General features: G+C 35.5%; 1 protein-coding gene and 1 long non-coding RNA gene across 3 annotated transcripts in view; one reads left to right on the forward strand and one right to left on the reverse strand.

Annotated features, from left to right (window-relative positions):
• Positions 1-2,643, forward strand: part of LOC309802337 — a 104,132-nt gene extending 101,489 nt beyond the window's left edge. Inside the window, exon 5 of the long non-coding RNA XR_014293765.1 lies at positions 2,072-2,643. This is a non-coding gene — a long non-coding RNA (uncharacterized lncRNA). The remainder of the gene's footprint in view (positions 1-2,071) is intronic.
• The window catches only part of MBIP (MAP3K12 binding inhibitory protein 1), a 43,452-nt gene extending 25,347 nt beyond the window's left edge, over positions 1-18,105 (reverse strand). For both annotated transcript variants that reach the window (XM_082617797.1, XM_082617796.1), the window contains exons 1-7: positions 17,915-18,105; positions 14,147-14,266; positions 12,186-12,410; positions 12,000-12,096; positions 9,000-9,065; positions 8,607-8,759; positions 4,681-4,778 (exon numbers count right to left, since the gene is read on the reverse strand). In XM_082617797.1, the coding sequence (XP_082473923.1) occupies positions 4,681-4,778; positions 8,607-8,759; positions 9,000-9,065; positions 12,000-12,096; positions 12,186-12,410; positions 14,147-14,266; positions 17,915-18,043 (888 nt within the window). In that variant the 5' untranslated portion in view covers positions 18,044-18,105. The remainder of the gene's footprint in view (positions 1-4,680; positions 4,779-8,606; positions 8,760-8,999; positions 9,066-11,999; positions 12,097-12,185; positions 12,411-14,146; positions 14,267-17,914) is intronic.
• Positions 18,106-23,512: the final 5,407 nt, after the last annotated feature.

A 23,512-nucleotide genomic window follows, 5' to 3' on the forward strand; every position in this document is an offset into this window, starting at 1 on the left:
AACGCCTATATAAACATGCTCCTTCCTGTGCCAAACTGAGCTGGATACCTGTGGTCAGGCCTATGGGCAGGTAAGGGCTTAATGTTTAATTTGGTCACTACTCAGTCGCCTACCTTCCCACAAGGTGGTTTTTTACATCCTGATGAAAATATACTTCCCCTTGTTTTCCTAACAGTTTAATCTGTAAAATATGGACAGTTTCCATGTCACTGAGCAATCAGATTATTAATATACCATGAAACCAAAGTGAGAAGTATTAGAAAAAGGACATCAGTGGCTCAATGACTTAAAAACAGTAAAATGCGGCCTTTGGGGGCTTATTTTAGGTCTGAGCAGAATATTTCAACACGCTGAACACTTAGAAACATATCTGTTGTGGATACACTGGACCAGCTTTAACATTTATTGTTTGGGTACAAGGAAATCTCAATGTAAAAGGCAGAAATTTTAACAAGTCTTGGTACCTGAGAGAAAATATTTGAGAGCACAACACCCTAAACAGCTGGACAGAGATAATTAAAAATTGTCTCTACTCTCCCACTATTTTAAGTTAGCAGGTAATTTATAGCTACATTTATAATGCCTGTGTCCCAAAGAGAAGGTGATTAAACACATACATGAGGTTCAGAAAACCCATGCTCTAAGGAAACTCAGTGTTAAGGAGGCCTTTTTCATGACCAACCCCCTTCCTTACTTCTAATCAGTTTTAAAGGGTAACCAATTGCTAAGGGTTACAGGTGGAGTGCCTTAAATGTTTCTTCCCTTCTAGTCCCACTGCCCTGATTCAGACCTTCATTTCTCCCTGGTATGGACAATGACATGTTTCCTAAACTACTTTCTTTGACTCCAAACTCTCTCCAACTCACAACTTCACAATGTCATCAGAAACCCATTCTAGGTTTCTTTCGCAAAGACTTAGCTGTGCCCCAATGACACTGGAATTACAAACAGGTTAATGTGACCTTCAAGGCCCTCCAAAATGTGTTTGCAATTTAATTTTCCAGCCAGACCCACGTGTTCACCTCATGCTACAGGCCCACCATGACCTTCACGTGTAAGTGGCCTGCATGCATGAAGTTGACATGGCCTTCAGGGCTCCTTTCTACCCACACTTCCCTTTAGAACCGGGACTTAACCATTACAGACTAGAGTTAAGATTCCACCTAGTCAGTGCTTTCGAACAAAGTTAACATACTTTAAAAGTCCAATAATTAACTATCAGCCAGGTCCTATCCATTCATTCGCACATTTATTCCATGCCTACTACACTCTGTGTTCAAAGATGAACAAGACACAGTTCCTGCCCTTCAGAGGCTGAAAATATAGTGTGAAAAATAGATGTGTAAACATATAATTATAAGTGATAAGTGCTATAAAATGAACAAAGTGCTGTGGAAATATACCTGTGAAGAACATTACACTTACTGTTTTCAAGGGTCATAATTTAAAATCAGTAAGTAATTCTCTGGAAATACTCATAAAATTGTATCTTTTAAATGGTCTGTAAGCAATGCCCTTAAAAATTTTAAAACATTACCACATTCAAATCTTTCCATGTTGAATGTGATGGGTAAAGATCTTTAGAACTACTACATTAAAACGTGCAACAAATACTAACTTTGTTTTAATTCGTGCTTTACATACATTAACTTTTTTTGGAGTTTTATGTCTGTTTCATAAATGAAAAGAACTTTACATAATCTAGTTTTTTTTTAGGAACCAAATACAATTTATATCTTTTCTCTGTTAATGTTTCCCTTTTCATATGCTGTGCTTCAAGGTTACCCAAAATAATCTCTATCCAACTGTGTCTAGAATTCATCTACATGTGAACCTGGATTAGGCACATTTCAGTTAAAAACTTTTCATAAATTCAATTTCTAACAAAAGTTCAATCCTTAGGAAATTTAATGGGCTCAATTTTCCCTTACTTTCTAACTTTAGAAGCTACATATCTAGTCTTTTCCATAGACTTCTGAGGAATAGATACGTAAAACTATGCAATTGCCATACGTGTACTCCCAGCAAGAGGAAGGTAAGAGCGGTGAATAATGTGCTATGTCGTCTGCAGGGTATGTGTTCATCTCCTCTCACGTGCAAGGACAACCCTAAAGCTGGCTCCATTCTGAACGAGAAGCGCAGCTCCTAGAGATGGCACATTCATCTGTTATGGAAGGGTGGGTATGAAATCTTTGCCTTTGGGTCTGTACCATACATATTCATAGGCCTTAAGGACAGAGTCAGTCTGAATGTTTAAACCATGTCAGTGTTTTGTGCTTGTTGCTCGGTATTAATTTGGGTATGTCATTTCCGATACTAATCCAGAAGTGATCCTTCTAATCAAATACAGATTGTTTAATATATTTGGAACTATTCTTTTAAAGCACTAGTTTTGTTAGATATGACAACCCAACGCATCCATGCCATCCTGTTTATATTTATCACACTTCCTGCCCCTGAAGTTAGTTTCAGACCTTAGGCCTCTGACAGTCTCAGTGTTCTTACCAATTCTATGTTCTCACCTCTACACTGTCTCTCCCAGTTATCTCAAGTGTAAGTCCTACATTTTGAAAAGCTTACCCGATATTTCTATCTGCATATCCTGCTATGACTCCAAGTTCACATTTCACCCAAAAATCTCTCTCTCCAGACTTTATTTCTACCAATGATGGTATAATTTTTCCAACCAGAAACTGGACTCATTCTTGCTCCATGTCTCTTTCCATATCCAATCAATTATCAATATTTGCCAACTTTTCTTTCCTACTGTCTATGGCACTAATCCTTTCTAGTCTCACTCTCATGTCCTTGTTTCAGGATCTCAGTTCACATCTAAACTAGTATAATACTGTCTCCTTATTTTCAGTCTCTCCCTTTTCATATATTTCCCAGAACAGTAACAGATAAATCTTCTAGATAGCACTTGCACAAGTCCCTTCCCTGCTCAAATGATTTCAATAGCATTTAAACTTTAAACTTCTGGGGACAGCATTTAAGGTCCTCTACAATCTATTTCTACCTCCTTAATCAAACATTCTAAACATTCTATCCTGTGTAAAATGGATCCCCCAAAATAAGATTATGATTTAAAGGGCTTATTCTTTTGTTAACTAAATTTAGTGATCGGTGTATGTTAAGCTTTTAAAATCAGAATCAGAGAGAAAAGATAAATGATGGGGCAAGATCTCACTTGAGGCATCTAATACTACGATACTTTCTTGTAAGATGAGCTCTATTGTTAACAGGAATTATATTAACAAGGTATGAAATTGAACTAGAAAAAATAATCTGCCTAGGGATTTCTTAATGAAGGCAGCTTGAATGGGAAAACCTTATGGTGTACTGTTGTAGGAAAAGGCATACAATCTCTATGAAGTTTTCTAGGAAGATACAAAGAATAATCCTAGAAGTGGAAAGACCTTTGTAATTATGTAAAACAACCAACAAATCTTCTAAAATTAAAGAAGATAATTGTAATTGTATGACTTATCCATGTTTATACAGCTACTTCATAGATGGTTTTTGAAATTAAATAAATGCTAATATTTACTGAGGTTTTACCATGTGCTAGACAGCAGGCTAGGTGCTTGACTGGTATTATCTCATTTAATCCTTGCTTCAGCCCTCAGTACTTTAATAGACATCATTTTATATTTGAAGGAAGTAAATCACTAAAAGTCTCTAAATTATTGAGCTTTAAGATTCACTGCTCACTTTGGTTATTCAACTTGCCTTCTTTTGTACCTTACTCTAATACCAATTTGAAACTGGAAAGATTGCTGTTATTCCTAAAATAATTCTAAGCGCATTTTCACCAGTGACTTATAATGATCCACGCTAACTGAGCTATCTTACATAATATTTCAGAAACAGGAGTTTCAGTAAATTTTATTAAAAATTTAGTAAATTAAAATTTTTTTTCACTTTTACTTTAGTTCTAATATGGCACTGCTTTAAAACAAACAAACAAACAAACACTAAGCCCCAGAAAAGGCAGGTGTTATGTATAATCACCCCAGAAGACTGAAGAAATTAACACAAGGAGCTCAGGATAGCTTGTCTTAAACATGCTGATATGACAAAGAAGATGCTTATCAGCACAAATTGTTTTTTTACTGTTGGTAAAAGGGATAAGAATGAATGAATAAATAAATTCTAGAATTGAGAAATTAAACAAATATAGACTAGTCTTTCAGAAAGTCTAGTGGTTAGGGTAAAGAAAAAGATAGGGTGGCAGGTTGAGGTGTGTGTTTCTTTCGTATGGGGGAGAAATGTAATCGTGTATGAGCTGAGGGAAGGAGTCTGTGGAGAGTGAGAGATTAAAGAGACAGAAGGGACAACAGAGAACAAGGTCCCAGAGACAGTCTTTGTTTTACAAGATAGCAAGTTCAGAGTGACAGGACTCACCACTATTCAGGCTGATTTATTATGCCACAAAAATGGCTTAAGTTTGAGAATTTGGGTAATGTACCATAAAAGTAACCCTTTAAAAAAAATTGAGTCTATAATACAGTATTCAAAATCACAATCTTTAAAGAACTAGGTAACTCTTTACTCAGAACTATGTTCATTCATCACTGAACTATTAAAACAGTGTTTTGCACACAGCAGATCGATGAGTGAATTATGTGATAATGAATCCTAAAATAACATTTATTTCTTACAGACACTTATACTTACTACAGATTGAAAATATTCAGGAGAGATGCCTTCCAATTCAAGGATTCTGTCCTCAAGTTTTTTAATTCTCTGATAAATGTCTCTTGGCACCGGACCACCTAAATACATTAAAAAAAATTCTGAGATACCATGGATAATTCTTTCTTCTTACAATTTTTATTCTTAAAATACCATGCCAAGACACTTATGCAAAAGAATGGGAATTATTTAAACTTAAGAAAATAAGTTAACAAGAGTAAGACAGAATGAAATCTTTAGCAAACATTTTCATAATATACTCTATGGGATATATTATTATACTACACTTCTCCTCTCCCCAAGCCCCATTTATGCTTCCTATGTTGCTAGGCATTTTGTTTTATGTTAAATTCATTTTACAAGACATTGAATAGTTCCTGTATAGAACTTGTATCTCTGACAGACTCTGACAGTTATTTAGGAGGAGGAAAATGCATAGTGACAACTGACAATTCAATTCAGTGGTTGTAATATGTCATATCATTTTCTTCAATTTATACTTCTCCTTACATGCCATATTTTCTCCTTTAACCCAGAAGAACATTTAAAAGGAGCTTTACCCATATATTTTTTTAACATCTTTATTGGAGTATAATTGCTTTACAATGTTGTGTTAGTTTCTGCTGTATAACAAAATGAATCAGCTATACGTATACAGATATCCCCATATCTCCCCCCCTTGCGTCTCCCTCCCACCCTCCCTATCCCACCCCTCCAGGTGGACACAAAGCACCGAGCTGATCTCCCTGTGCTCTGTGGCTGCTTCCCACTAGCTATCTATTTCACATTTGGTAGTGTACATAAGTCCATGCCGCTCTCTCACTTCGTCCCAGCTTACCCTTCCCCCTCCCCATGTCCTCAAGTCCACTCTCTATGTCTGCGTCTTTATTCCTGTCCTGCCCCTAGGTTCATCAGAACCTTTTTTTTTTTTTTTAGATTCCGTATATATGTGTTAGCATACAGTATTTGTATCTCTTTCTGACTTACTTCACTCTGTATGACAGACTCTAGGTCCATCCACCTCACTACAAATAACTCAATTTCATTTCTTTTTATGGCTAATATTCCATTGTATATATGTGCCACATCTTCTTTATCCATTCATCTGTCGATAAACATTTAGGTTGCTTCCATGTCCTGGCTATTGTAAATAGTGCTGCCATGAACACTGTGGTACATGTCTCTTTTTGAATTATGGTTTTCTCAGGGTATATGCCCAGTAGTGGGATTGCTGGGTCATATGGTAGAAAGGATGCTCAACATCACTAATCATAGAGAAATGCAAATCAAAACTGCAATAAGGTATCACCTCACACCGGTCAGAATGGCCATGATCAAAAAATCTAGAAACAATAAATGCTGGAGAGGGTGTCGAGAAAAGGGAACCCTCTTGCACTGTTGGTGAGAATGTAAATTAATACAGCCACTATGGAAAAGGGCATGCAGGTTCCTTTAAAATACCATAATTCTTGGGCCTCCCTGGTGGCGCAGTGGTTGAGAGTCCGCCTGCCGATGCAGGGGATACGGGTTCGTGCCCCGGTCTGGGAGGATCCCATATGCCGCGGAGCGGCTGGGCCCGTGAGCCATGGCCGCTGAGCCTGCGCGTCCGGAGCCTGCGCGTCCGGAGCCTGTGCTCCGCAACGGGAGAGGCCACAGCAGTGAGAGGCCCGCATACCGCAAAAAAAAAAAAAAAATAAAAAAAAAAATAAATAAAATAAAATACCATAATTCTTAACTAACAAACTTTCTAGGCAGGGGTATGGTAAAATTAATGTTACTCAAATTTCAAGATTATGATTATATCCCAAATCCTTCCATTTCTTAGCACCTCCAATGCAAACATTCTGGTCTAGACCACCATCATCTCTCCCTGGATTATCACAACCTCCAAACTGGTCTTCTTGTTTCTGCCTTGCACACATAAAGTCTGTTCGCAACACAGCTGCCAGCAATCCTTTTAAAATGTAACTCAGTGTTAGTTCTCTGCTCAAAACCTTCCAACACCTTCGCATTTCACTCAGATTAAAAACCAAAGCCTTTACAATAGTCTACAAGATCCTATACAATTTGGACATTCTCCCCACATTCATACCATTTCAGCCATTTTTCTGTTATTCAACTAGGCCAAGTACTCTTACAACTTTAGCACTTGTGATTCTCTCTACCTCTGTATTCACGAGGCTTGCACTTGCCAACTTCAGGTCTTGGCTCAAAAGTTACCATATCAGTAAGGCCTTCTCTGACCACACTTTAAAAAATACCAGTACTACCACCTCCCCCTACCTAGCACTCCCTCCCTATCTTTTTTCCCTTATTTTTCTTCAAACCATTACTACCCCCTGACATTCTGTATATTTTGCTTATTTATTGCCTGTTTCTCCACTCTAATGTAAGCTCTTAGAGGGCAGAATTTTATGTTTTGTTCATTGGGTATGGCTGTGCAGGTTGTACACTACACAAACCTAGGAAGCATCAGTGCATAGACTGAACAGGTGCTCAATATTTACTAAATGAACAAATATATGATTAAACAATCGTTATGCAATTAAAGAATATGGGTAAATTTTCATATCAAAAGTATCAAGTTGTTAAATATAAAAACTCTAGAAATATGGGGGAATTTTTTTGAGAATTTTTAAATTTTAGGATCTTGGTTGTTCTTGCTTTCGAATAAAGTAAAATGAGTAACTTACTCACCTGACTCTGCTCTTGCTGCTCCCTTTACCTAGAACATCCTCTGCCTCACCTCCCTACCTTTCAAGAACCATTTCAAGCTTCACTGGGTCAACAAAGCACTGCCTGAATCTTCACATGGAGGCTCCTTGTGCCCCACCATACCCTTCCCTCACAGCCCCTTTAACATCCCCCTTTGCTATTAATATTTCTCCCAAACAGATTATAAAGTCCTTGACGCCAGGAACTGTGACTACATCTCAGTATCCCTCCTGTCTAAAACAGTGCTTGGTGTATAGTAGGCATTCAACAGATAACTTTTCAAAATTAACTACTTGATACTATTAGATTTAATAAACCAGTCAATCCTGTTATACAGTTTGTATTGTAAATGCATCTAGTTCTGAGAAAGGGAGTTAATTTTAATGCTAATCTCTTACTATCCTCAAAGATTTACTCATTCTCTTATCATCTTCTCCCTCCATCCACAAATACACCAGATAGACTGGACTCAGAAATTCCCTGAACCATATTTTATGCCTTTGTGCTTTTTGCAGATATTTAGAAGATAGAATCAACAGGATCTGGTGACTAAATCGGGAGACTGAGGCTTTGCAGCCAGTTAAGATCTAACTTTGATTTGTAGTTGCCACTTACTACCTTGGGCATGCTGCTCTCAAAACTTCAGTTCCTTTATCTGACAATGATTACAGCACCAACATCTCACAAGGGTGCTGTTAAATAGTGAGTTGATATACGTATAATACTTTCAGAGTGACTGGCACTTAGAATTTAGTCAGTCACTTAATAAATGTTAGTCCCCAATGGCACTTATTTATTTATATGCTTATCCTCACTGGAAGATCTTAAAGGGCTAGGGTTACACTTATTAATACTTTTTACCAACACAGTGGGGGATACGAATGAGAGATGGTCATGGTTAAGTTATGAAATTGATGGCAGGAAAAGAACTACATTAGTTTTCAGCTATGATTTTAATAAACTGAGAGTGTCAGGATATTGTTGAGAAGTGTAAGAGGAGGAAGAAGGGCGTAAACACATGAACTGTAAATTCCTTGAGAGCAGGGACTATGCTTTCTTCATTTTTGTACCAATCAGAACAATGTTTTTTGTACATGACAGCTGCTCAATGAAAACTTGGTGACTAAGTGAATCGAATTTCTTTAACCACTTGCAAAGATATATTACAGGACACTGCCCAGCACTCTGCTTACCTGTCTGCAATCGCAAGTGAGCCTCAATGTTTTGTAGTCGTTCTTCTACAGCCTGATTACCACAATCGCGGAGCATGCTGTTAGGTTTATGACCGGACCCTTGAATTCCTTCAGATCTAGTCTGTGGTCCATATGTATTCACAACTCTAGAAACTAAATTAAGAAACTTTTGAGCCTATTAAATTTACATTTCAAAAATCAGAAAGTCTCTCTCCTTAACAGTACTTTATGTTCTTTTCATAACCACAAACCCAAGTACAAAGAAAGGCAAGAGTTTTTGATTTGTTTTAAAATAAATAAAATTTAGATAGGAAAGTGATTTCTATTCCATTTTGCTTATAATCTAGAATAAGCTTCTGCCAGTGATGAAGATATTATATAATGGATACTTACCTTTTACATGACTTTTAAACCCAGGGTAAGGAGTAAAAACAGCATCGGTTCTCGCACAACTATTTTCTAAGGAGAATTCAGATGAGTATAAGTTTAAATATATTCTTAACTTCAAATGTATGATATTTTGATAACCCTTCAGTAATGCATATTAACATATTACTCATAATCAGAGAATATCATTTTAAATAACAGTAATCAAATTACTATCATGCACAGGATAAAATTTAGTGATCTTTACTCTCTAAAACTTATATCTAATGTTACCTAATTTCCAGATTTATATATAGAAAAGTCCTCAATATTTGGTGGCATAATTTAATTTTTAATGAATACCAATATCCCTAAAAACCATCTGGGCCTTTGGAGAAAATAATTTATATATTATAGAGTTAAAATTTCTAAGCTAAAGAGACATTATTCACTTTATTTCAACATAGAAATAAACAAAACTCAGTATTTTTACTAAAGTATCTTTTTTAAAAATACAGTTTGTTTTTTTCTTTTTTGTGGTATGCGGGCCTCTCACTGTTGTGGCCTCTCCCGTTGCGGAGCACAGGCTGCGGATGCGCAGGCCCAGCGGCCATGGCTCACGGGCCCAGCCGCTCCACGGCATGTGGGATCTTCCCGGACCGGGGCACGAACCTGTGTCCCCTGCATCGGCAGGCGGACTCTCAACCACTGCGCCACCAGGGAAGCCCAATACAGCATTTTTGATATTACTTACTGATCAAATTAGTGAACATGTAATATAAAGTATTATGCCTTTAACACATTTTTATTTCAGAATACCACACAAAAAAGACCTTGAAACCTACAACACATACTTTTATACTTTTCCTAGATTTCCAGTGCTCATCTAAAAAAAATCCCTAATCACAAAAACTATCTATCTCTTTCCAGACTGCCCTTTCAAAAAACACAATTTTAGGGCTTCCCTGGTGGCGCAGTGGTTGAGAGTCCGCCTGCCGATGCAGGGGACACGGGTTCGTGCCCCGATCCCGGAAGATCCCACATGCCGCGGAGCGGCTGGGCCCGCGAGCCATGGCCGCGGAGCCTGTGTGTCCGGAGCCTGTGCTCCGCAACGGGAGAGGCCACAGCAGTGAGAGGCCCGCGTACAGCAAAAAAAAAAAAAAAAAAAAAAAAAACACAATTTTAAGAATGATACCATGTGAAATTTTGTTCCAAATTTTTTCTAAGCTGAAAAGTATAGTTTCTTTCAAGTTATATATCAACAAATAAATCATAAAACAAGGGAGAAAGTTGGAATGATATTAACATATAAACAATTCAAATATTATAAAATAATCTTTAAAATGACATTAAGTAAAACCATGCATTGCTGTAAATTTCCTACAAAACTCTCCTTAATTATTTTGTAATAAAAATGGATGGTAAAAGAGATAATGAAGGAAAAGTCTTTTTTTCCCCAGGGAATTTGATTTTTTTAAAAACCCTTTGTTTATATTTTGGTCAATTGAGAGGTATTAAAAGGAACACACTAACACGTTACAATACATCTGAATTTTTTCAGTCTAAGTTTCCTTAAGATAGTTCTGCTGACACATCAAACTGTGTGAATAAAATTCCAAACCCACTTATCTTTTATATATAGATACTAGACAGAGTCATTTTCTTTTTCTTTTCTTTTTGAAACACCTGAAAATATGTTTAAAGGGCCATCACCTCTCCATTCTCTTTCTACCATTTCATGGGGCTAAGGGTTAAAAAAAGAAGCTGTCATCCATTCCAGAGCTATATTCCAAATATATAGATTAACTGACCCATTAGAGAAAAATTCAGCATGGTGTGAAGATAGTGAATGTATGAGTGCTAGTCACTCTCCACAGCAATTCTTCCCAACACTGTTTGGAGCCAGCAAGGGATTGAATGGGCTAAGGAATCCTGCTGAGCATTTCAATTCTTGTCAATTTCTATCCCCTGGTGGTTTATAATAATAGAGTTAGCAGGGAGAACAGAGGAATAACATTAGTGATACATGTGCTTGCCCCTTCAACAAACGCTTTCTCATGGGTAGCTTGCAGTTGGATTGTAGTACCTGAGATTTTGCCACTGCTGCACCTGTTCTGAAAAGCTAACCGTAAAATATACCAAATCTAGAGCTACGCATGTATAACGTTAATAGTAGAAAAGGCTGCATTTAGGACCCACCTTGAGCCTATATTATTTCATTATTAAGAGAATCAGTGTATCAATGTGATACGAGTCAATTCTAGGTTCATCTGACAATTGTGTTCATAATAATTAGCCACGAGATATTAGAGGCAACAAGAAAAATGTTCATTCCAATTAGGAACTCTTCTCCATAATTTTTTCTAAGAACTACTTGTTCTGATTATTAGTATGATGCCTGACTATGATCTATGCTAGTGCTTTGCAATTTTGTATTCTGCAGCATATCTGCAGATCTGTAAATATACAATAACATCAGATGGAGAGGAAAGGAGAATCTGATGAAAAACAGCAAATGTATGCACTATGAGAGAAAGGAAAAAAGCATAAGACACCATAGTCTTGATGACAAATTGGTTTTATCGTGACATAAAACATTTCAAACAGCTAAGTAGTGAGAAAACTGCTCCCTCTTGAGGAGTATTAACTTTACTAAGTTCACTTCATGTATTAATATCATAATTTCATAACTACCTTTAGAGACTTGAAATTTATATAGCTTAGACCTTCTTACTAGTGAGACTGAGACACCCTGCCACCCACACTTTATCTTCATTTCCTGAAGGAACTTTAAAACAATCTTTACACCTGTGGTAAACATTTGCCTTTTTACGTTAGCATTTATTTGACTTTTGGATAACCAAGATGAAAACCATTTTTTATTATTAAACAGAAGGAAATACTGCTGTCTTAGTTTCCAAATAAACCTGTGAAATAATTAAACTGTGTTCTTAATGTTATTCAGTTTAAAAAACAAATGAAAGATCATTAAAATCCTACAAAAATTAACTTCTTCTAGGTAGTTACCTTGATTACAATCAATAACATTGCAAAATTCCCTGACGTTGTTTTCATTGATTTCAGCTTGCTTTCTTTCAATAAATGCAGATATTCGTCTGTCAATCTACAAACAATAAGCATGTGTGTCTTAATTCAAACATAGTAAGATTAAAAAAAATACTCCACCCACCCCCCCAAAACCCAACTTCTTACTTCTGCTTTTCCAGCCTTTATTTGAACTACTTCTGGATCAAAATGGATCTGTGTCTTTTTCACATCTCCCAAATCACAATCTTTGTGCATTTCTTCCTCCTGTAGGTCGCCAATGGGAAATTTGGCATTTACTTCATTCTTCTTCCCTGTTTCTGTTTTTCCTATTTCTTCAACAACAGTTGTATTCTCCTCTTTAATCAGAGGCTGAAGTTTTGCTAAAAAAGGCTGAGAACACAATTCCATCTGCTGAGGTTCAAACTGATCAAAATTAATCACATATTTACCATATTTATATAAATTTCTGCTAAGTAAAGGCAATATTCAGTATCAATTAACTAAATTTAAAAGGTTGGCACATCATACATAGATCTGAGCACATGTAAGTGTTTGTGCTGTTCTCTGCTATTGTGACCAATATCATTTGCTATAAATCTGTTTAAAAAAAAAAAGGAAAGAAAAGAAGAAAAAGAAAACCTGAGGAAATTTAAAATTTTCTTTGAGGGAATCATTCTGTCACTCATCTTTTATTTTGTGCCAAATCAAAGCCTTAGCCTCTGGCACCAATGCCACTTAATTAACATGTCATTCAAATGTCTCCTCAGAATACTAAGGCTTAGTAGTTTTCCTCCTTAACACAAGAGCCAGTGCTCTCACTCAGCAAAGCCCTGTATTATCACTATATCACTGGAGATTCTCCACTTGAAACTACAGTTGGCCGAAGTAAATGAGAGAGCATAGACATGAAATATATAGGTGTTATGCTGAGTGAACACTCAAGCTTCTCCTGACATGGCAAGATATCTTCTTGGGTCATGAAATTAAATTTTTAAAAAGAAAACGAACAAGAGCCATAGCTGAAAAGAGGTAGATGCCTATCACCATACTGGAGGGGGAAAAAACCCTGTTGTATAATGTAAATTATACTACCCATTCCCCCCGCCCAGACCCATCCACAATTAGGCCTCAATTGAGTCCTATAGCTCATTGCTTCCGCCCTTTAAAACTAGGGTTAACTATTACTTTTAACATGAAACAGAGTTAAAATATCCCATAAAGTCACTGAATAGAGGACTGAAAATTAAATGTCTACTCCATTAATCAAAACACACCAACACTTGTCAGTGTTCCAATTATTTTTTCATATCTACAATTTTGCTTCCATTATTTGCTATACCAAATACTCTTCTGAATCCTTGTAACATCTTAATAGAAGTAAACTTTTTGACACTTCATATTTTATACTTTGATTAGAGATAAACTGCAAACTTGCATCAATTGTAACTGCAGAGATGTTCAACTGGAAACTAGCAAGGTCATAATACTGTTCAGTTATTGAACTGAAATATTAAAAAATATAACAATATTATTATAAATTAACAATTCAGTTTTGACTTAATATAAAGGATGAATTATTTCAAACTCAAGAAAAAGATGATAAAATAGTGACTGGCTACTTACTAATATGAGACATTAATGTCACAGAAATTACTTTCTTTTTAAAAACTATGCTGAAACTGTTGAATTGCAATAGACACTCCAGGATGTGTCATGCTGGGATAATGCCACTTCTTGAACCACTGAAAGCACTCCATGAGCCTCCAAACTCACCCAAGGCATGGAATCATTATCATAGCATGACACACACCTGCCGTGTCTTATTGCTTAATTATAACCTACCATAGATGCAACTGTATTGAATTTTCAGTGCAAGTCTAGAATTGAATAGAACTGCATTCATTCAATCTTCACACCCACATCAGCCTATTGGGCTATATTCCTGTAATTGTCCTGATCACTATGTAAATTAACAGATTTGGATCCAATCTGGCCGAAGTAACCTTTTATTAATACCACTATTAATACAGTGTTAAGATAGAACTGACAAATACTACAGCTTACAATTTAACTACAATTAATTTCTAGTCTCAATATCGAGTTAGCATTTTTAACATGAAATTTACCTGTAAATATAAAACGTGTTGTTCAAGTGCACTAAAGAGCAAAGCAGGCTGGAATGCTGAGAGGCTCTGGAGCTTGTTCCAATCGATTGTAATTTTCACCACATCATCTCTGATGTTAAGCTTCAAAGGGGCAAACCAGCAACATCACAAAAAATTACAAGATTAAGCTGTACACATGGGATTGTCCAAAAATAAGATTTCTATAGAATAACACACCATTTAGCTCAAAGTTCTCAAGTTTTCAATCATACATAAAAATGCTCTACACCTAGTTACCACTTTAAAAAGCCAAAAAAACGTGAAATTTTCATAAAAAAATAGAATGACACCTCACTCTAATTCTATTCTTGGGTGTGTGTAACGGGACCATCTTTTTCGATAATTCATTATCTAAAAAACTTTGGATAAGGGTCAAAATAGTCTTGTCCTACTCAGAATCCTACTGCTTCTAGCTCAGAGCAGTAAACAGAGGGGGTAGGTACCTTTATGAAAGTTCTGATATACACATTTCTTTTTGTTAAATATGCACATAAATACATAACTGAAATATATCATTCCTCTGATGTCTTCTGAATCACATTTTTATTGTTTTCAATTTTAACCAATTTTAAAAATAATTTAAAAATCAATTCATACATTTATATTCATACATATTATAAAGTCTAGTGATACATGGCAATGTGTTTATCTACTTCAAATAAAAATTAAACTATTATTTAGCTGCGGAGATCTGAAATTGAAAAACAAATACTCTTCCACAATAGTGAAATAAATAGCCAGAGACTGGATGGAAAGACCAAACTTACTGCTAAACAGTATTTTCTAGTAAAGTATGAGGGCTCATTGTATGAAAATTTCTTATAAATTGCCTATCCGTGACCTATTACAATAAAATTATATACAGAAAACTACCAAGAACCTGAATATAAAATTAATATCAAAATGAGTGAAGATTTTAGAGGGAAAGCCTCCATCTCTAGTCTTTCGAGTGAATAAAAGTGAATCACTGTAAACTTTTCTAGGGACACGTGTTTATATGGATATACTACATCGCAAAATCAAGTTAACTATTATTTTTTCAAAAATCATTTATTTAAAATTAGTCATGTTTTCTACAAAATAAAGACAAGTGTTACATTAGTTCAAATACAGATCTTATAAATTGTGATTGTAATAAAACAAAAAGATAAACCAATGTACATAGAACCGAAAAGATCCAAAGTTCCCAAAAAAGGCACTGTATGAATGAACACTATATGACAGAAGTTTACCACCCTTTGACCAGAAATATTTAAAGTCCATATTAGACAAGTGTAAAGAAATAAGTTTTGTGTAGCTTGCACTAGCAAAAATTAGTTTACATTATTTTAACTAAGGTTTTATATTAAGATAACCACATTAATCTTAATTTACATTATTTAATGCCTATAAAGATTTCCTTAGAGAACAACTTACGCATGGAAGTAAACTATTACTATACTTTTACAGTTCTCAAGAGATCTATAGTCTATTATAACAAATTTATGAATACAGTTTGGGGATAATGCAGGCAAATCCTCAACCAAAGCAAAGCATCAAATTTTCTAGAGAAAATAATAACTTATAGAAATTAAATTTAATGTTTGGATCATATTCTCATTTCAATTCAGCAGAATTATGTAAGCTCTCAAGTGCAGTTAAAGATACTTGGTCTTTTAAGAAAATCACATAATAATGTCACAAATTAACTTTAAAACTATCCCAATACATCCAACTATTATTAACAAATTCCCTATTAGTAATATGAATTCTCTGTATTTTTACACTATAGAACTTGTAAATCGTTCACTCAAAAATGTATTAGTCTGCCATTAATATGGCCTATTTAAAATATGTATTTCAGTAAAAACTTTATTAAATTAATATGAAAATCCAAGCTAACAATAAATATTTCTTCAGCTTGGTAAAATGGACCAACCAGAGGTAAGCAATAAAGTTAAAATTAGAAAATTGGAAATCTGGGATAAAAAATACTTTTTAAACATTCCACTTTATGTTTCCTATTGAGGAGAGCTAATAACACAATGATACTATACAGAATAAACAAGGCATTTTACAACATACATTTAAAAAAATTCCTTAAACTTGTTTTGAAAGGAAATAGTGATTTCCACCAAGGGCAATTTTATAAGTATAGTACTCGGGCTTTAATTCTTTAAACAGTACATCTCGAAATATAAAGAGTATTACCAAGTTGGCTAGCATTTAATTGATGAGATGATCTTATTTTTTGACACTTGTATAAATGGTCCTTTCACTCTGTCATGAAAACTCACCAAATATTTGCTCTAAACATTTTTGACAGGTGACATAAGTAAATTTTAATCACATCTCTACTTTTATCTACAGAATATCTGAATGTTTAAAATTTTTAAATGAGTTTTAAAAATTCAGTATACAAACTATTTCAAAAGAAATGTTTAAATTATTTCTTAATGTTATTTTTAAAAAGTATCTCATCAGTGGGGGGAAAAAACTTGTGTAAACTATAGGTCAGTATAAACTTTTTTCATCTTGATATTAGGATATTAAAAAAAGCCTTAAAGTTCCAATGTCCACGCCATAGAAAGTTCTCAAACTTTTAAACCATTTACAGGTCTTGAGTCTGAGACTGAAATAATATGTCCCCAAGTCTTAAAAAAAAATGTTTAAGTCCTTGACCAACAGGTGACTTTAAAACTTTTAGCCAATTCTATTAATAATTGTTCCATTACACCAAACTGAATGTTTAACTTAGAGTAATGCTCTTTTTAAGTTAGAACAAATATTAGGATTTTAAAAAATATTTAAATAACGTTTTAAGAGACTGATTCTCCATCCACCCAAGGCTTTTAAAAATAATTTTCACAAGTCAAACGCTCTATTTTCATAAAGGAAGTTACCATTATCTTCAACATAAATGCCTAATCCCGTGTAAGATTTTAAAAATCTGCTTTTTAAAAGCAGACAAACATATTTTCAAGTTGTTTCTCATTTAAAATTTGCTTTGCACTTTACATCATGAAACGAAATAGTGACTTGAGTGTAAGGAGCACCTTTATTTAAACCCGATTTTATTATGACATTTCTACAAAAGCTATTTATCAGCCAGTTAAACTAGTTAATAGCTAAATTATTAAACAACAGTTGTGATACAAACAGTATCGACCATGGATAACTCAGCCAACTTTACGCTATGAGTAGTTTAGATTAATTCCTTTTCTCTTCCTCCCCGTTTTAAAGGGGAAGAGATGCAAGCAACGGCCAGAAAGAAAAAAGAAATAAACAGAAGCAAGTGACCCATAAGAGGAAATCACCCAAAAAAGGCGGAGAGAGAGCTTTTCCAGAAATCGCAGGCCGTACTAACCTATCAATTTCTATAATGAATGAACTGGAAGTAAAAGGAGCCTGAGCGCCAGGCGCCTCCCAAACCCTCAGAGAAGCTTCTCTGCATCCATTCTCTCCAAGCCTGTTCATCTCCGAGCCGGGTTTTCACTTACACTAGCCTCACTCACTCTTGGGGAGAACAGTTGCAAGGAAATCTAGCCTGCAACCGGCCGTGAACTAACCCGCGCGGCCATCCTCACTCACACCGCAGACGGCTGGGCCCGAGCTCCTCCCCCGGCCTCGGCTACTCGCGCCGGGTCCCACACTCCGCAGGCCTCCGCTGCCCCCTGCCTCCGCTCGAGGAAAAAAGGGGGGAGGGGCTAGACGGTTCCCAGACCCCTACTCCCACAGACCACCACTCACTTGTCCAGCCAGGGTATGCAAGGAGCGAAAGACTTCGCAGACCACCTCTTGGGAGAGGTTGGGGCTGCAGCTCCGCTCTAGGCTCCTGTCAACGATGGTCGGGCGACTAAGCTCAGCGTCAGTAGCCATGACACTTTCGTAGGCCGCCCCCGCCAGCACCGAAGAGGCCTCACAACTCACCCCACCCTCCCCTGCTTTGGTCGCTGCGCGATGATGTAAAAGCACTGCGTCTCTTTTAGAGCGGAGCTTTGAGCACCCGCCCCCTCTATGTGACTGACAAGCACGTGCACCAATCAGGTGCAGCTACAGGGTTCCGCAGAGGACCCTGAGCGGATGACTGCGAACTTGCGCGAGGTTAGCTACAGTATTTCAGATAATGATTGGAGTCGTTATCTAATGAGGGTTAGCTTCTTGAACCATCATTAGTTAGTTAACATCATTAATTTAACATAAATTAGTTATCATAATTTTTCATGCGAGGAAGAGGATATAAAACAAGAAAAAACTTTTATGCCTCATTTACCATCAAGGGAATTATATTAATTACTTTAAATCTGCAAAATAATTCTGTCAAGTTTTAAAACTGATAAATCAGTTTCTATTCCCTGGGTACTACGGTAGAGACGCTCATCCTAAAACTGTTTCAAAGAAGTGAAACACTGTCAATCTGATTCTAACAGGAATTTAACTAAGTAAGCAATCGCATGCAACACAACCTTTGAAATTAGAGATCAATCATAATTGAAATTTGACAAAGTATTACTTATCAGATAACTTTAGTAAAAGATATTTGAAAGACTTTGTAGTATTACAGAGTCTAACATTAAAAATTTTGTTGTGCAATTGAAAAGTTTAGAAAGTTTTTAGTGTTAAACTTTATTCCAAAACACTTGAAAAAAATAAACATCATCAGTTTAGAGATGAGGGATTTAAAATTCTTAATTCCAGTAGTCTAATGCGCTTACAGTAGAAGAAGCAGAGGTGGAAACCTGCACAATGTGTATTCAGTTTTAGAGTACGCTGAATGAAAGGGGGAGGAATAAGGCATCAAGGAACCGGGATTAAGGGCAGTAGGGATAAAAGAACGCCTTTGACCGGCCTCTAGGGAGCCTGTTAATTAGGCTTTCATTTCCAAAGATCACCAGGCGACAGGATCTTGAGTAATCTTGTCTGCTCCCTTGTTCACAGCAGGATATACAGTTTATAATCCAGCCTATGTCTAGAGATGTCCATAAAAAGATTTCACAATATCTAATCCCAAATTGAGCAACCTTCTCCTTCAAGCCACTCATCCCCATATTTAACTTAAATTCATGATTCTTTGCAATGTTAGCAATTTTCTTTGCCTCTGGTTCTCTTGTTAGAGAATAATTCTAATGGGGTAACTAAAAGTTTTTGTTTTGTAACATATTAGTGACTAGTTTCAGATTATTTGTTTTCATCTAGGTGTGAGGTTTGTTTTTTTCAAATATTCAGGACAGTGGTATGAGACACATTTGGGAACTTGCTTTGTACATTATAAGAATACCATCTTTAATAAGGTACTGCTCATTCTTTTCTTTGCCATCACTGATTTTGAAATTTCAAGTTTTACTTGTTCCCTTGAACATCTAATATAGAATTAATTGATGGCCATTTGATCTCTATATAAATTCTTTATGAGATTCTGTTTCAATATGCAGACTTCCACTTATATCATAGTATTGCTTACTTAGCTAATACTTGCAATTTAACTCTTTTGTGCATTATTTCTTCTTTCCAGGGACTTTTCTTACTCCTTCCTGATGCCTATTACCTTCATTTTGGAACTTTTTCTTATTTAAATAAAAAAGTTTGTAGGCTGAAAAGATGTGGATTTCCTTGGGCTAACTTTAAATAGAAACATATAGAAAATAATGTGTAACAAAAATATGATGAAAGCTCTGAAATTTAGAGAGTAAAGGAAATAATTTACCCTTTATAGAAAACTAATTACAGTTTATAAAGTGGGTTGCTGAAAATCTTCTGCCTGGCAGAAATAATTCAAACTGTTGGTCTTGGCATTAGCAACAGAATTAGAAATACTGTCCTGAAAGTTCATCCTAAGAATCACTTGGGAGGATAGAAACTATAAATGAAATCTAGGCTAACTACCTTATCAACAAAAATGTCCTTTATGAAGAGCTTTAAAGGTACAACCCTATTAAATAAACCAGTGCCCAGCAAAGTGCCTGAGATATACATGCTCAATAGATGGTATAATACACCTTTTTCCTAATGTAGAAAAGGAAAAAGTTTAATTTGCCTTCTCTGGCTCCCCATCACCTGATGGATAAGCCCAAGTTCCTTAGAATGGCATCTAAGGCTCTTCTCATGATCTGGCCTTTGCCTAAATTTCCAGCCTCATTTTCTGCCACAAACCACCTGGTGCTTAATGCTCTCAAACCTGCTTTTACTTCTTCAAAGCTTTACTATTTTTTTGCCTCCATGTTTTTATTTGTGCCCCTGCCTCCTATCCGATTGGAAAACTCCTATTCCTCCTTCAAAAACTCCAGTTCAGAAATCTCTGGGAAGTCTCTCCTCATACTCCTTGTCATAAAGACCTTATCTTCTCCACTAAACAACTCCTACAACTCATATATGCTTCCATTATTGTACTTATCACATTGATACTGAAATTTACCTGACTACGAATCTGTCTCCCCACTCAGCTATGAGAATTTATATGTATCATGTTTGTATACTTAAGGCTTAGCATAGTTTCTGGCACAGAGTAATTGCTCAGTATATGCTTGTGGAGCTGAATTTATTTGCCTAAGTTGAACAGATTTGTAAAATGGAAAAAAAAAAAGAAGTTCCTACACTTGAGGGGAAATTGTAACATGTAGTAAGAATGCTACAAACAATTCATTTCACATAATGAAGCATGTCCATTTATTCTCCTCTGGAACAGCAAATTCAAAGTGCTCAAATTTTTCTTAATGAATAAATACAGCTAGTCTCCATAACCTTCTCACGAATGATACCCATACAAATTAATTGTACCTACTATATGCCAGACACTCTGACCATGTTGAAGGTACAAAGATGAATCAGGCAGGGATATTTCTCAAAAAGCTCCAGTTCTCATGGGTGAGGCATATATGTAAACAAATATCTATGATATAATGTGACAATGATCATATTAGAGATATGTATAAAGCAATACAACCTATTAGTTCCTTTGGGGAGGTGTTTGGATTCAGTGTCAGGAAAAGCTCTAAACACTTGATGTAAAACATTGATTTTGAGGTTCAAATGATGAGTACAAATTCTCAATTAAGGTAAAACAGGAGCAGCAACTTGAACATGCACTGATGTGTTTAGGGAGGATCATTGGATAGAGAAGCATGGTGAAGCCAGCATTTCCCACAGTTTGCTCTGCTGAATACCAGTTCTGTAAGATGCTTCTTCCAACAGAAGTTTCCACGGTCAAAGAAGTTGGAGTAAAACTGACTAATTGTGTTGCCATGTCATGCAACAGATCACAACATTCCACTTTCTATTAGCAAGGAGCTCAGTACTACAATCAAGTCCAAGGACACAATAAACCAGTTTCAAAATCCCAACTTTGAGGATTGGTTTATTGGGACTTCCCATACTGATTTGTGATTCATTCAAGGTTTAGAAAACATACCCGTTACTTGAACAGAGAAAAATTTTAAATAAATTATTACTTATGATAAGTTGTTAATTAATTAATCAAGAAAACAATAATCTATCACAGTGTTAGCAAATTCAGGAAGCAGCTAACCCCTCTAGGGCTGCAGGAACAAAGGGAAGAGTTTGGAATTATTAAAATTCAGGAGCTTAGAGGAACATCCCTCTAGAGTCCCTCAGAGAAGGGGGTGCTGCTCAGCTTGGATTGGTGACTTAAGGGGGGGCATGATGAGGCTGATTTTGCAAGTTTTTAAAACTGAAAATAGAGCATCCAACCACTGTAGAACAATATAATGTAGTCTAATATACATATAATTGGAACCTCTAAAGGAGAATAGAGAAAGATTGGGGCAGAAGAAACATTTCAAAAGATGATGACTGAGAAATTTCCAAATATAGTGAAAGCATAAAACCACAGATCCAGGAAACCCAGAGAACTCCAATATTATATACTGCTGTGTAACAAATTACCCTGAAATTTAGTGGCTTAAAGCAACAAATATTTCTTATCACCAAGTTTCTGTGGGTGAGAAATTCAGGAGTGACTTTGTGTGGTGGTTCTGTCACCCACTGTGAAGAAAAGCAGTGAGAGAGAAGCCACAGGGCCTTTTAGGACTAGTCTCTCAAGTCACACATTGTCATTTCCATCTGATTCTACTTGTTAGTAGCAAGTTACTATGTCTGGCCCACACCCAAGAGGAAGGAAATTAGGTTCTATATCTCCATTTCAAATATGAAGGAGAAATGAAGATTTTTTAAAGGTAAACAAAATGAAGATTATTCATTACCAGCAGACCTGCACTATAAGAAATGTTAAAGGAAGTTTTTCAGGCAAAAGGACTATGATATCAGAAAGAAATTGGTATCTACACAACAAAATGAAGATCTTAAAAAATGATTAAAATAAAGTGATATATGAGACATTTTTTTCTTATTTTTATTTGTTCTAAAGATAATTAACTGTCTAAAGTAGAAATAGTGGCAAATCATTGTGGGTTTATAGCACATATAAGGGAATGTGTGACAAAAATAGCACAAAAATTGTGAGGGAGGAATTTTAAGTATTCAGTTGTAAGGTTTTTACATGCACATGAAGCAGTGTAATATTTGAAGGTAGACTGTGATAAATTAAAGATGTAAATTACAAGCTCTAGGGTAACTACTAAAATATTTTTAAGGTATAAATAATAACCTAATAATGGAGATATGAATGAATCATAAAAATATTTAATTCAAAGTCAGGAAAAGAAGAAGAAACAAAAAAGAGATGGGGCAAAGAGAAAATAACAAGGTAATAGATTTTAATCCAACCATATCAATAATTAAATTAAATGTGAATGATCTAAACACAGATTTAAAGATTGATTAAAAATTAATACCTAACTATATGCTGGCTAAAGGAAACCCACTTTAAATATAAAGCTTAAAAGTTAAAAGATGGAAAAAATATATACTATGCAAGTACCAATAAAAATAAAGCCAGAATGACTATTTTAATATCAGACAGTGTGGATATCACAAGAGCAGTATGTAATGTTAAAAGAGACAGTTCACCAAAAAGACTTAACAACATTGTTTGTGCACCAAAAGCAGATCTTGAAAATATTTTAGGCAAAACTGATAGAACTGAAAGGACAAAGAAACAAAACCACAATTATGTTTGGAGACTTCAACACCATTCTCAGTAATTGGTAGAAAAAGTAGAAAAACAGTACCTAAATTGCTAATTTTAGTAGAAAATAGACCAACTAAAAGAAAAATGGCTCATTCAAGGGTACAAAGGTATGTTTTACATTTCTTCTCCCATTTTATTATAGTTGTTAATCACCTCATTTATTTTTATAAATGCTCACCTTATGTTAAAGATATTTTTCTTTGGAAAATCATGTAAATCAAACTTTACAATATCAACCCCACTTT

This window comes from Mesoplodon mirus, assembly GCF_964341445.2.
Source record: "Mesoplodon mirus genome assembly, chromosome: 4".
Classification (NCBI taxonomy): Eukaryota; Metazoa; Chordata; class Mammalia; order Artiodactyla; family Ziphiidae; genus Mesoplodon; species Mesoplodon mirus.